We start from the raw sequence: 12651 nt of genomic DNA on the forward strand, positions 1-12651 counted from the left end.
CAGACAACTACTCTTGTGCAAAACTTTTTAATAAAAAGAGAAAGGGTTCTCTGTAACAAAAATCAGGTACAATGCTAATAACAAAATTTAAAACTTTTCCAAGATTTCAATAAACCAGATGTGAATTTCTGACAAAGACTATGTCTCAAGTTTAGAAACTCTTATTCTTACACCTGAAAACACAGCCAACACATCTGTCAATTATGACTTCTTAATTATAAACCCTGCTTTTCTGTTGGGAGATTTACTGGTGCATTATCAAGTTTTAACATGTAGCATCCATTATGAAGCTGTGAATGATTCAAAATAGTGTTGCTAGAATGCTTAGATTCCTATAGAACCTTTCACATTTCATAGCTTTAACAGTTTTCCTTCCAACTCATGAACTAACATTAACAGTTATGTTCCCCTATATATATATAAAAACTCAGCTTAAAAAAAACCCCATCTCTTTCAGGTGACATAAAAAAAATTCCATGAAGCCCACAGTTTCGCTTTAGAAATGATACTTGAAAAATACCTTTACAGGGAAAAATAAAAATTCAGGGTTTACCTTTCCCTCTGTTTTTATGTGCATGTGTATAATGTACATCACTTTTCAGCAAAGATTTTGCCCTTAGTGACTACTTTCCTGCTTGTCAAAAACAAGCAGGCAACAGGGAGGAAATGGCATGTAAGCTTGCTCAGTTGCCCATCCTGGAGCATCAAGTGACAGCTGTCAGAATGTGAAGTACCTCACTTCTTCCACAGCACCAGGAGCAAGCTGAGGCCTCTCCCACACATGCCAATAACAGACTAGCGAGTAGCGTTAAGAGTTAAACTGACATTTCCCAGTAGTTCAAGCTGGTCAATACTTCAAAGGGATACCACAGTCACTTCATGCAAAAAGTTGTCTGTTCACATAAATAGCCTCTGCATCAGTACCGTATACCAGGCATGGTCCTAGGACATCTAAACTATTCACAGACAAAGTCTGATTTGGAATCAGGTTGGTGATTTCCATGCGGTCTTTGGTCGGATCATTGCTTAGCCAGGCACTTACTACAGACTGGTTAATGGTACTGTGGGAAAGATAGGCAGTGCTTCTTCCTCCTGAAAGAAGTAAGACAAAGAAGTTTCAATTTTGTTTATATATTCTCACAATTTAGAGAAACACCATAGATATGGGTCAGACATAATGGAAATATAATTTTACATTTAAGTCAGTTTTCAGAGTAGTTGAAATGTCATTTATTTGGTAAATTAAGGAAAAATTAACTTTTAAAAATCAAGTACTTGAAATAATTACAAAAATTATCTACCAGCTCTACCCTCAGTTAAGACAAATATATCACAACAGCTATTAACTCATCTCACTGGACAGTGTAAGTACCTTCAAGTTTCTCTAGCCAGGCACTAAAGCAAGGGTACAAGAACACAAGTCTGTTTATCAAGTGTCTTGCTCTATTTGGGATTTTCAGCTTTGCTTCAGTAACACCTTTTCCCTACTGCTCCTCTTCCCCACTTTCCAACAAGTGATATACCCATATTTGACATTTTTTTCCACATAACACTTTACATTCAAACTGAAGTCTCACACTGTAAGAACCATCATTCAGCATAAGATTAGCAGGTGTCAGAAGTGATGGTAAGGGATTTATGCTTCATATACTTGAAAACATGCAGAATCCAACTTGAATTAGTAATCCTATCATTTCCAGAGATAAAACTTAACTTTGAATGACAACTTTGAGGCCAAAGGCAGCAGGTGACATCTGAAAGTTTCCCCACTGTTGTCTAATGTGGCAAGCACTTAGCAGTCTTTGTGATTAGAATGTGAAAATAAATGCTTACATTAAAAGTCAGTATCATAACTTTAAAATCCTGCCACCATACAAAAGGATCCAGTTTCATTTATTGAAAGTTCCAATTATTACCCTGAATTGTAAGTTCATAATTCTACTATCTCATTAACCTATCAATTATTTTTGTATTCTAAGTTAGTGTAAGTCCCTCAGAGACTCAATAAAGTCAGTCAGGCTGCCTCTGTTTCTTTTCTACATATAGATGATTTTTAAGTGAATAAATACAGTCTATCTTTGAAATCATAGATGTGCCCCTTCACACATTGGTCAGATGGTAGCAGATTAAAAAAACCCAAACCAGACCATGAGAAACCCTGCACAACTGTTTGCCATATAAGTAGTTTTCCTCAAGTGCTTATCCAGGAAAAGTGCTTATCTAAGTTTGCTTTCTAAGAAAAAAAAGCTTTTAATTTTCTGCATTGTGTTATGAATTGGGTCATGTGAGAACATTGACTGTAATGATGTTACCAACTGACAAATTCAGTGCAGATGGACTTCAAACACCTTACCTTGATGAAGAAAAGATGGTTTTTCAGATACATTTGTGGAAGTATCCCAGTGCCAAAGAGATCCATCTTCAGAACACGTGAATAAATGATCAGGGTCAGATGGATGGAAGTGAACTTCCCACACTGGAAGTATTGAACAAAATAATTTCAGAACAAGTCTCAAGCACTTTGATCAAAGCATTTGGATAGCATGATATAGACACATATTTACAAAAACCCATGCCTCCATCAAAACCTTTCATTTTTAATTGTGTGTGGGTAGGAAGCCCAAAGCCCCATCCTAAGTTATATACTGCAGTTTTCCCTCTGCTGGTAGGGGGAAAGGGGGAAAGAAGAAAGAAAAAAAAAAAAAGACCCTATTTTGTTGCATTTTCAGTACTGTGAAAATTGTTGAAGTCTTATCTGAATTCAGGCAACCTGCATGTCATCTTCCCTGCTGTTAAGTTTAAATCCACACATAGCATGCATTTCTTCTCAGGACACAAATTATTTTGTGTCTAAATACCACAACTACAGAAGACATTTAAGTCAGTAAAATGTAATATCAAGAAATATTTTCACTCCTTTAATTTAAATGTAGCATCAAATCACAAAATTTTCAGCACAAAATTAATTGCTGTCTTGTTCATGTAGTTGCCAGGAAAGTGAGCTATTTCAGCACTGTGGAGACACCAAATGAATGTTGAGTCTCTCCTTCTTTCTCATGTTTTCAAGTTTGTTAAAGTAAAGCAGAATGCAGATACTATCTGCCTAACACTGCACCAGCTTCCATGACTGTTTATACACCTACCCTGCTAGAAACATAACTATTCTGATCAAATGCATCTAACAGCTCATTAAAGAATTGCTCACTAAGTCTACTTTTAAGTTAGATAGAGTTCACTTTTAGATAAAAGCAGTCTCCTATACAGAGAAGGAAGCCATATTTTCCAGATGAAACCATGGAGCAGTAGTAGATATCCTGGGAAGAGTATAAAGATGAAGGCTAGGGATACAGAGTGAGGAAGGCCAAGGAGGAGCTGGACGAACCTGACAAGGGATAAAAAGAACAATAGGAAGGGCTTCTACAGGTATGTCAGCGAGAAAAGGAAGGCCCAAGAAGGTGTATGCCCCCCAGTAATCAATGCTGGAAAACTGGTAATACTGGACAGGGACAAGGCTGAGCTACTCAACAACTTTCTCATGTCAGTCTTCAATGGCAACCTCTGTTCCCATACCTCTCCAGTGGGTGGGCTGCAAGACAGGGTCTGGGGAAGAAAAGTGCTTCCCACTGTACAAGAAGCTCAGGTTCATGACCACCTAAGTAACCTGAATGTACATAAATCTATGAGATGCTTCCCAGAGTCCTGAAGGAATTGGATGATGTAGTTGCCAAGCCACTCTCCACGTCTGAAAGGCTATGGCAGTCAGGGGAAGTACTAGGGGACTGGAAAAAGGGAAAGATGGGCAAAAACCCATGGTTAAAAAGAGTAGAAAGGAAGACCTTGAGAACTACCAACCTGTCAGCCTCAGCTCTGGTCCTGGGAAAAACATGGAACAAATCCTCCTAGAAGGTATACTAAAACACATGAAGGACAAGGGCTTGTAGTAACAGGACAAAGGGAAATGGCTTTAAACTGACAGTAGGTTTAGATTAGGTTATTAGGAAGAAATTCTTTACTGTGTGGGTGGTGAGGCACTGGAACAGGTTTTCCAGAGAAGTTGTGAATGCCTCATCCCTGGAAATGTTCAAGGCTAGGTTGCATGGGCCTCTGAGCAACCTGGTCACGTGGAAAGTGCACCTACCACTTGGCAGGGAAGACTGGAAGTAAATAAGCTTTAAGGTCTCTGCTAACCCAAACCATTCTGTGATTCAATTAAATAGCAAGTATGTAATTGTTTTCTACCACAGTTACAACAACTTATTTTTACAGTAATCAGAAACTTCTCTAAAAGTTGCCACCTTCTTCTCCCCACTCCATTTAAGATACTTACTTTCTGCTTCATGAGCGTTTAGCAGGGACACTGGCATAGTACCCTGCCTGATGTCCCATATACTCAGCATTCCATCCTGGCCCCCTGTAGCCACAATATGCTGCTGATTGGGATGCCTATCCACACAGTGCAGTGGAACTCTGTCACCTGCCCTGCAAAGAGGAAAAAACAAAACAATCAAATAACCCAAACACAATTTTTTTTATTTAGCTTCTATTTTCCCCTTCTTAATCCCTAATTCAGCATCAGAAGCATTGACAAGTGAGGTACCACTATTGACAGGACCTTCAGTTCCTGTAACATCTGACCACCCCAGGCTGAAGGCACATGACATCTACTGGAAACCAGAGGTATGGCAATAATATGAAGCTACAATCGGGTTCCGTGCCCTATGGAACATCTACACAGCATCTGACAGTTTTATAGGAGTGAGAAGCTATACAGGCAAATAATACTTTACATGTACCTATAATAATAATATTATTCTGATGCATGATAAAATTATAGTTTTAATATATACTAAGAGTTAAGAAGGGAGACCAGGCACTAACAAAATCAGGTACCTAAACCACAATCTAGGAACATCAATGGGGATTATTACACAGACAACAACAGGATTGAAATTTAGCCCATTTTCTTTTCTCACAGTACCTTGTAAGGCACAAAGTTACCATTCAAATACATTCCAAATGCCAGAAACCTTACATTAGGCCTGTGGAGAAAAGCAAATACAAACAGGTAAAGAGTTTGGGGTTGAGGATTGAAAGGTTTTTTTCTCAAAAAAGAGAATTGTACAAGTATAATAGTCCTTCAAAAGTTAAATCATAAAACGGACCTGCTAAGCACAATGCTGAGTCACAACAGTGGTTCACCCATTAAGCAGTCTGCCTTTTGCTTATTTAAGTACCAAAGTTAAAATCCTTAAAAAAAATCAGTAATTTACCATTTTGTTGTTAGGAAGCTACTAGGAAAGATTTGAATCAGATTATTATATAAAGTAGCACATGCTTTTCAGTAAATAAGTAAAAAAGTGGAGGTCTTACAAAGAAAATATTTGAGATGGCTCATTTCTTTGCTGTCTGAGGTCCCATATTTTTAACTGTCCAATTGAGTTTACTGTCAAGATCTCAGTTGTGCGAAGGAAAGTCACTGCATGGAGTGTACTGCTGTCTGCGTTGTCTGCAAGAGATAAGGAAAGCATTCAGGTAAACCTGTGGAATGCTAGTCTCCATTTAAATGCAAAAAAGTAACTTTTAATAGAGAACAGAACACAGCTGCTTAGACATGTGCATAACTTCTGCAGTTTCAGGGTCAGAGACCCTCTAGTATCTGCAAATACCCTGTGAAAAAGGAGCCCTTCCTTGCTTACTATATGATACACTACTGAGACCAATCTGTAAGTAGATCTATTAAATTAGCTCTGGTGATTACAAAACTACTCGTTGATTTGTAAATATTTTGAAAGTATTTCTTTTGGTAGTTCTTAGAAGAGGAATTAATTCAGCCAGGTTTATGGTTCTCAGAAGTTTTCTTTATATGGCCAGCACCTACTGACAGGAGGCAGCTATGGAGCTTTTTATAATGGAGTTCTAAACACAAGGAACAGTAACTCTGGCTGACAGCATTAAGCAGTTTCATACAGGAACACTTAATTCACCAACTTTTAGACCTTTTCTGAACTACCAGTGTGGTATCAAGTTAAACCCAAATTATGTTGTGCTTGTTAATAACTAAATAGCAAGGCCCTTTTTTTTTCAGGTCCTTTTCTCCAGTGCCTCTTTTTATCACAGTAATTTAAAATGTCAAACAATTCACAGCTTTGAGGTGAAGCTTCTAAGGCCTTCTGAAAAAACAGATACTATTTTCTTGTATTTTATTTCTACTATATATAAACTTTTCATCTTGATTATGATGGGGTAACTCTGTTAAGTCTATTTTCACCTCAAGTATTTTTAAATTCTTTGTGTAAGCCCATATTGAAAATATAGGCAAATTATTACCTTTCTGCATAAGATGGAAACATTTTCTGATATCGAGACAAAAAAGTTACACTGATGCCTAGTTATTGATATTTGAATGACTTTTCTGCCTACTGTTTAAATGAAAGCAGAGGGAAAGAAAAAACTCACTAAAACATCATTAAAATGAAATGCTGGATTTTTGAATACTGAGGTTCTAGAGGATTTAAAGTTTCATGACAGACTAACACTAAGTAGTTTAGCAATGATACACCTTTATGGCCCCAAAAGACTTTTACATAATCTCTAACTTCAGAGATTTTTCTTCCTACCTTAACTGACTACAAACCTATGCACTTCATACTGTACTATTAAATCCACTAAACAATAACAAAATTACCAAGGCATTCATTTGCAACTATTTGCTACAAGAGTTCTATCTTCATGTTAAGGATTCAGCTTAGTGCTGAAAATGGGAAATATCAAGGTGTCATTGAACTGGGAACCAGTAAAACAGATTGCTTACACCATGGAACTCCATTCTGAAGAACCTGAGAGCATCTTCCAAGATGTTCTCTCTCCTCCCTCTCCAACTTTTACTGTAAAACCATGAACTTAGAAAAATACCTAGGTGAATATATAGAAATATATCTGAAATATGCTTCAAGTATTTGAATTCCGGAGGGATATAGGAATAATCTGGAACAAACATGTTCAACTTGGAATACTAAAATCAATACTCAACTAACTTCTTTATTTTGTTATAGTAAGCTGAAAACCAAACAAGCCCCTCCAATCTAGACTAATTTAAAACACCAGGTATTTCACATACCTATAGTTCTTACTGCATCTTTTTGGTCAGCTCTGAAGAGATTTATTCTGCCATCTTCTCCAACGGTGACAATTTCTGGGTTGTTGCAGACGACTCCTGTACAGGCTGCTCCACCACAAGATGTGTCTTGATCCACGTGATAATGAGCTTTCTCCCACCGGTGGTCAGCAGATAACGTCTAAGTAGTAACCAGACATGAAATTATGGTCATAAATAATGAACATGATAGAACAAAGCTTCCAGAATACTCATGAAACCAGAAACAAGCTCCAGGAAAGCCACACTATTTCATGGGAATGAAAGCCTCCTAAACAAACATGAATCAAGAGATCCAACTTTTCATCAACTCTTAAGCACACAACCCTTCTACAAAACAATTATTTCTTCTCTGAACCACCGTGTTCACATGACCGAGCAATTACAAATGACACTACAGACTGTAAAATGTCTTTCACTAGGCTGATGTCTCCCATAGTTCCCCAGGAGAGGGGAAAGGAACTGATGCCCTCAGAAGACAAAAGGTCAGATTCAGATCTTGATTGCAAGGAACTTAGTTTATTTTAGGTACCACACCAAATTATTAACTGATATTCACCTTCACTGTGTCATTGTAAACATATATAAAAAGGTAATTATGCATTTATTTCCAGTGATTTATAACCAAAGCAAAAGGCTACAGAGTTTACATATCTTCCTTCACATGACACTCATGAGAATTCATTCATAATTGGTTAGAATTGAAAAAGAAGCCATTTAGTTCAAGAATGCAAAAACTCTGATGAGACAGGCAGAAGTCCATTAATATCTACAACCCCAAAACACTCTAATGTCTTAAAGTATGTTTTCAATGATTGGGCTGTTTGGTTACAGATACAGATGAGGAGATACCTCAGACTGTCTCGCTCTGGAATCTAGTTTATGTAGCTTGTGTGTAAAACGCTCTTTTCTTTCCTGATACGTATCAAGTCAAAGCTTTTTTTAACAGACTTTAGAAAGAAATTCATTTTGGTAGCCAGATGTTTTTTATACTAAGATCAAAGCAACCTGTATTATAGACAATATCATCTTAAAGGCAGTGCATGTCACATACCTGGTTATTTTGATGATGACGGAATATAGTTACAGTTCCTGTTGATGAGGCAACCACAATTCTCTCCTGATCCAAAAACTAGAGAGAGATAACAAGAATGCTATTAGCTAGTGTTAGTACCAAGGTGGTAATTTTGATTTTAGAGTAACGTAAATTATTGGCAGGTGGAGGGGAAAAAACCAAACCCACAAAAAACACAGCAATATTGATTGCTTTTGTCCTTTTTGTTCATAAGAATTTTCTGGCTAATCTCAGCATTTTTACAGTTCACTCTCACTCAACTTCTCCTAAGTGACAAGCCCTTAAAAAATACGGATCTATTTAACACAGCTATTTTACCTGCATATCCATAACATCACCATTGTGCTGGATGTCACACAGCAAATGAGGTTCTCCATGATATTCACCATTAAGGCCCGCATTTCCAAGGTCGCCAGCAGACCAAATGGAGATCCTGTTATCCTGAACGGAAACGATACCGCATTTACTCGAAAACGCTTTTGAAAGTACCTAGCAATAAGCCTCAGTCGGTGAAAGCAATAGGCTGCGGGCTGCGCACCGCTCCTGAGGAAGCCGCCGCCGGCCGGAGGGAAGCGCTTGCCCAGGGGGATAACGCTGCCGTGCGCCGGGGCGGCCCCACGGCTTCCTAGGGGACGCGAGCAGGGCACGGTCAAGCCAAGGGCGGCACTGCCGAGCCGGGCAGCGCTCACGGCCGGCGCCGGCTCCGGCCCCGCTCTCCCGCACCAAGCGGCGGAGGCGCACGGGACCGAGGTGGCGTGGGGTGCCGCCGCCACCCGCCCCGCGCTCCGGCGGGAAGGTCGCGCCGCGCCTCCGGTCCCGCCCGGCCGGTACCTCATTGTCCCAGGAGCCGGTGGCGAAGAGGTCGGGCGGCTGGAGCGCGGCGGCGGGCAGGGGCCGCCAGCGCGTCCGGCTGATCTTCTGCGACACGAACTTGGCGCTCACGTCCTCCATGGCCGCGCCCGCCTCGCGCCCGCTCCCGCCCGCCCCGCGCCGCGCGCGCTGATTGGCTGCGGCGCGACGGCGAGCGCGGAGGGACAGGCCGGGGGCGCGGCGGGGCGCGGGGGCGCGCGGCGGCGGCCCCGCCGTTTGTAGGAGGCGGTCCGCGCCTGCTGCCCGCGGTTACCGGGACGGGCCGGGCCGGGGCGGCGCTGCGACCTGCCTGCCCCCTGCGAGCCGCTGCAGCGGCGCGAATCGGCCCGGCGTCGGTTGCAGGTCGGGTCCGGAGTGGAGGTAGCGGAGGAAGACGTGATGGTGCCGCTGTGTTCCCTGTCTGCTCGGCCGGGCCGCGCCCACGGAACGTTCTGTCCGTGTGTCAGCTTTGCCTGACATGCACCGACTCCTGTTTTCTCAAAATGAGTGACTTGCACAACGATTGAGCATTTCTGGTCTAAGATCTGCTTTTAAGTATGCCCTGCTTTCAGCTGGGGCAGAGTTAGTTTCTTCGGAGCAGCAGCCACAGCGCTGTGTTCCGGATTTACGTGACAATAATGGTGACAGCACACTGATGCGTTACTGCTTGCCGAGTGGCGCTTACCCCAAATCGAGATCTTTTCCGTCCTCGCTCTGCCGGTGAGCAGGTGGACGAGAAGCCAGGAGAGAGCATGGCCAGGACAGCTGGCCCGAACTGGCCAGCGGGATATTCTATACCACAGAATATACACGCACTGTCTAACTGGGGGACATTGGCCAGGAGGGACCAATTACTGCCTAGGGACAGGCTAGTTATCTTCTTTGATTTGAATTATTAAAGTTATCAAGAGATAAGTTGTTATTATCTCAACCCATGTTTTTTACATTTGTTTTATTCCAGTTGTCCTCCCATTTCCCCCTGGAGTGGGCTGGAGTGGGTTTGTGGGGCTTATGTGACCAAATGTTTGCCTGGCACTTGCTGGCTCGGGTTAAACCAGGATAATGTACTTCCGAGTGATACTCTTATTGCTCTGACAGATTCCTACCTGTACAGAAATAATTTTTTTTGTCCTAAATGGTATGTTAAATCAAAGAGGAGCACACATGTACTTCCTTTCTAGTATTTCACTTGAGACCTAAACAACTATTCAATAAAAGGTTCAGACGTTAGTTGTAAAACTAAAGGCTGACACAGTTGTGTTGTCAGTTGTCATTTCAGAGGATGAGACTATTGGTCCAGTCACTGCAGTCCAGTAAGGGACTTTCTCACAAAGATTTTTACACCTTCGTTTTCTGTTGCATTTTTTTCCAAAGCTGATGCAGCCAGGTCTCAGAGGTTCTGTCAGACGGACTTAACAGTGGCTTAGACAAATTTTCCACTGTGTTATTGCAGTTTTCCTGCTAAAGGCATCTGTCATATTTCCTCTCTACAGCATTTTTGAGTTCTTCACTATGTCTGCTATACTGTTTTGTAATCCCTCAGGTGTGATACCAAACGAGTGATATTTTATGTGCATCTTTTGAACTTTATTGAACTTTTTCTTCCATAATTACATTCAGCAGAATCCAACACTGAAGATATTCCAAAAAAGCTGGATGCTATAGTAGTCTACCATACTGCAAACATACCTTAAAAAAAAATCTTTGTTGTATGTGGCAGTAGCATTGTTATTCTACAGTAGCAAATGCTTCTGTCACCCTCTATTAAGCTGCTCACAGCAGTTCTGCAAGTCACTGTTGACTCCAAGGGCATTTTCAGCTAATTCTTATAACTTATGAGAAATATCAATAGGCAGCCTCAGAATACAGCTACCGACCAGACAGCTAAAAACTGAATAGAAAACACTTTGGGATTATTGAAAAGTTTTATTAGGCAAATATTTTTGTTGGTTAGTTTATGATTTCTGTGTGTATTATTTTACATTGTGCTTTTGGATGATTTCTTTCTTTGCTCAGGATTGCTTGTTCAAAAGCATTTGGGAAGCATTAATGGAAGTAAATTGGACATACAGGCTTATTTTCACTTAGAGGAAAAGAAGAGTCACAGTTTTTCTTCCCTGTCCTACATTTTTTAAAGAAAATGTTGGCAGCATGTTATGTGACGGAAGTGAGAGCTGTGACAGATTTAGGGCTGCTGTGTAAACCTTTAAATATATTCTTTATGCTTGATCCCTGTGAAAGATGTGTACTGTGTTAGTATATCATTTCAGTGTAATGGCAGATTTAAATAAACATATAAAAGGCAGAAATAATCACCTGGAGAAAATACACCTAATCTAGTATTTCTGTGGTTTTCAAGAAGGATGTTAAGTCTAGATGAAGTTGACTCTAAGCCTTGGGTCCAGACATACCAGCTGAGACAACAAGGAGCATCTATGGATTACCCTTAAATATGGCTAAAGCTGGGAGTGTGAGTGAAAGGGAAGAAAACTGAAGGCATGCCTGTCTCTTAGAGAAAGTAAGGGACCTGAGAACAAAGGCACTTACTAGATAAGTGATTGTACTAGGGCGTGATAAAGCTAATTCTGAACTGGATTTACTTATAATCTGCTTTTCTCCAATCATAATTGAACAATATTTAAAGAAAGTTATTTGGAGATGCCAAAACAATGTCAACACCTGGTAAGAGTTCCTGGAGCTGTGCTCAGTGCATTCTCTTGAACGAGTACATTTCCAGTGCAGTGTACTGCAGAGCAGATATATCAGCAGAGGGCCCAGCCCAGAGTGCAGTCATAAGCCTTGCCCTTGGCAGGGGCTCCCGTCTGGGCTGGGACACCCTGCTCTTGGCCTCAGCTGTGTTGCAGGAGGGCCTGTGCTCAGCCATGTTGCCCAGACTTGGTGGCTGGCTTGACTTGGGGCCTGACTTCACTTGATGGCAAAATCATTTCTGTCCCCAGCCCTGCTCTGCTTGCTTTGCTTAGATGCTGTGGGATGGCGTGTCATCTGGAAGGTCTCATCTGGAAAGCTGACCTGCCTTCATGAAGGGGTCCCAGTTCTGGTGCTCCCTAATGGGGAAAGTCACTGCTGTGACTGAGTCCTTGTCACCTCATCTTGGAGTGCAGAGCTGGTAAAACGTGGATGAGGAGGCATGAAGGGGTCCCAGTTCTGGTGCTCCCTAATGGGGAAAGTCACTGCTGTGACTGAGTCCTTGGAGTGCAGAGCTGGTAAAACATGGATGCGGACTGCAAAATAATGTAAACTTCTGAAATGGTAATACAAAAGGAAGGTACACATCAAACTGGCCTGAGCTTATGGGAAAAGAAATGAGATGAAGGAGAGTGATTAAGTTAAAAAACAGAATGGAGTCAAGAAGAGGAGGGAGTGTAGGTGTAAAAGCCAATTAGCGTAGGGTTTGGGACATAACTGCGGAAATGTACAGCAGGAACATTTCACAAGGAAATTTCTGCTTGTGGTATGCAGAAGCAGATGGGAGCAGACAGTGATGAGCAATTTTTCAAATTCTTTCTAAATTCAAAGAATTAAAAAAAAATCTAATGGGCTTATGTGGTGGGAG

The 12651-nt window shown here is 41.2% G+C and overlaps 1 protein-coding gene across 1 annotated transcript; it reads right to left on the reverse strand.

The window, feature by feature from the left end:
* Window positions 1–13: 13 nt before the first annotated feature.
* NUP43 (nucleoporin 43) lies at window positions 14–9228 on the reverse strand. The gene is made up of 8 exons (XM_041469800.1): window positions 9060–9228; window positions 8547–8669; window positions 8208–8285; window positions 7118–7295; window positions 5371–5506; window positions 4328–4479; window positions 2354–2476; window positions 14–1092 (listed from the first exon to the last, which is right to left on the reverse strand). Exons 1-8 carry the CDS (start codon window positions 9177–9179, stop codon window positions 878–880), a joined length of 1125 nt encoding a protein of 374 aa, XP_041325734.1. The 5' UTR covers window positions 9180–9228; the 3' UTR covers window positions 14–877.
* Between the last annotated feature and the right edge of the window lie 3423 nt (window positions 9229–12651).

This window comes from Pyrgilauda ruficollis, unplaced genomic scaffold (assembly GCF_017590135.1).
Source record: "Pyrgilauda ruficollis isolate IOZ18807 unplaced genomic scaffold, ASM1759013v1 scaffold24, whole genome shotgun sequence".
NCBI lineage: Eukaryota > Metazoa > Chordata > Aves > Passeriformes > Passeridae > Pyrgilauda > Pyrgilauda ruficollis.

Excerpts from the sequence above, each read along its gene's own strand:
- NUP43 (XM_041469800.1), bottom strand. The coding sequence starts at position 9,179 with ATGGAGGACGTGAGCGCCAAGTTCGTGTCGCAGAAGATCAGCCGGACG. Across the intron at positions 8,286-8,546 it reads GTGATGTTATGGATATGCAG|TTTTTGGATCAGGAGAGAAT; the intron begins GTAAAATAGCTG and ends ATCTCTCTCTAG. Across the intron at positions 5,507-7,117 it reads AGATGCAGTAAGAACTATAG|ACAACGCAGACAGCAGTACA; the intron begins GTATGTGAAATA and ends TATCTCTTGCAG.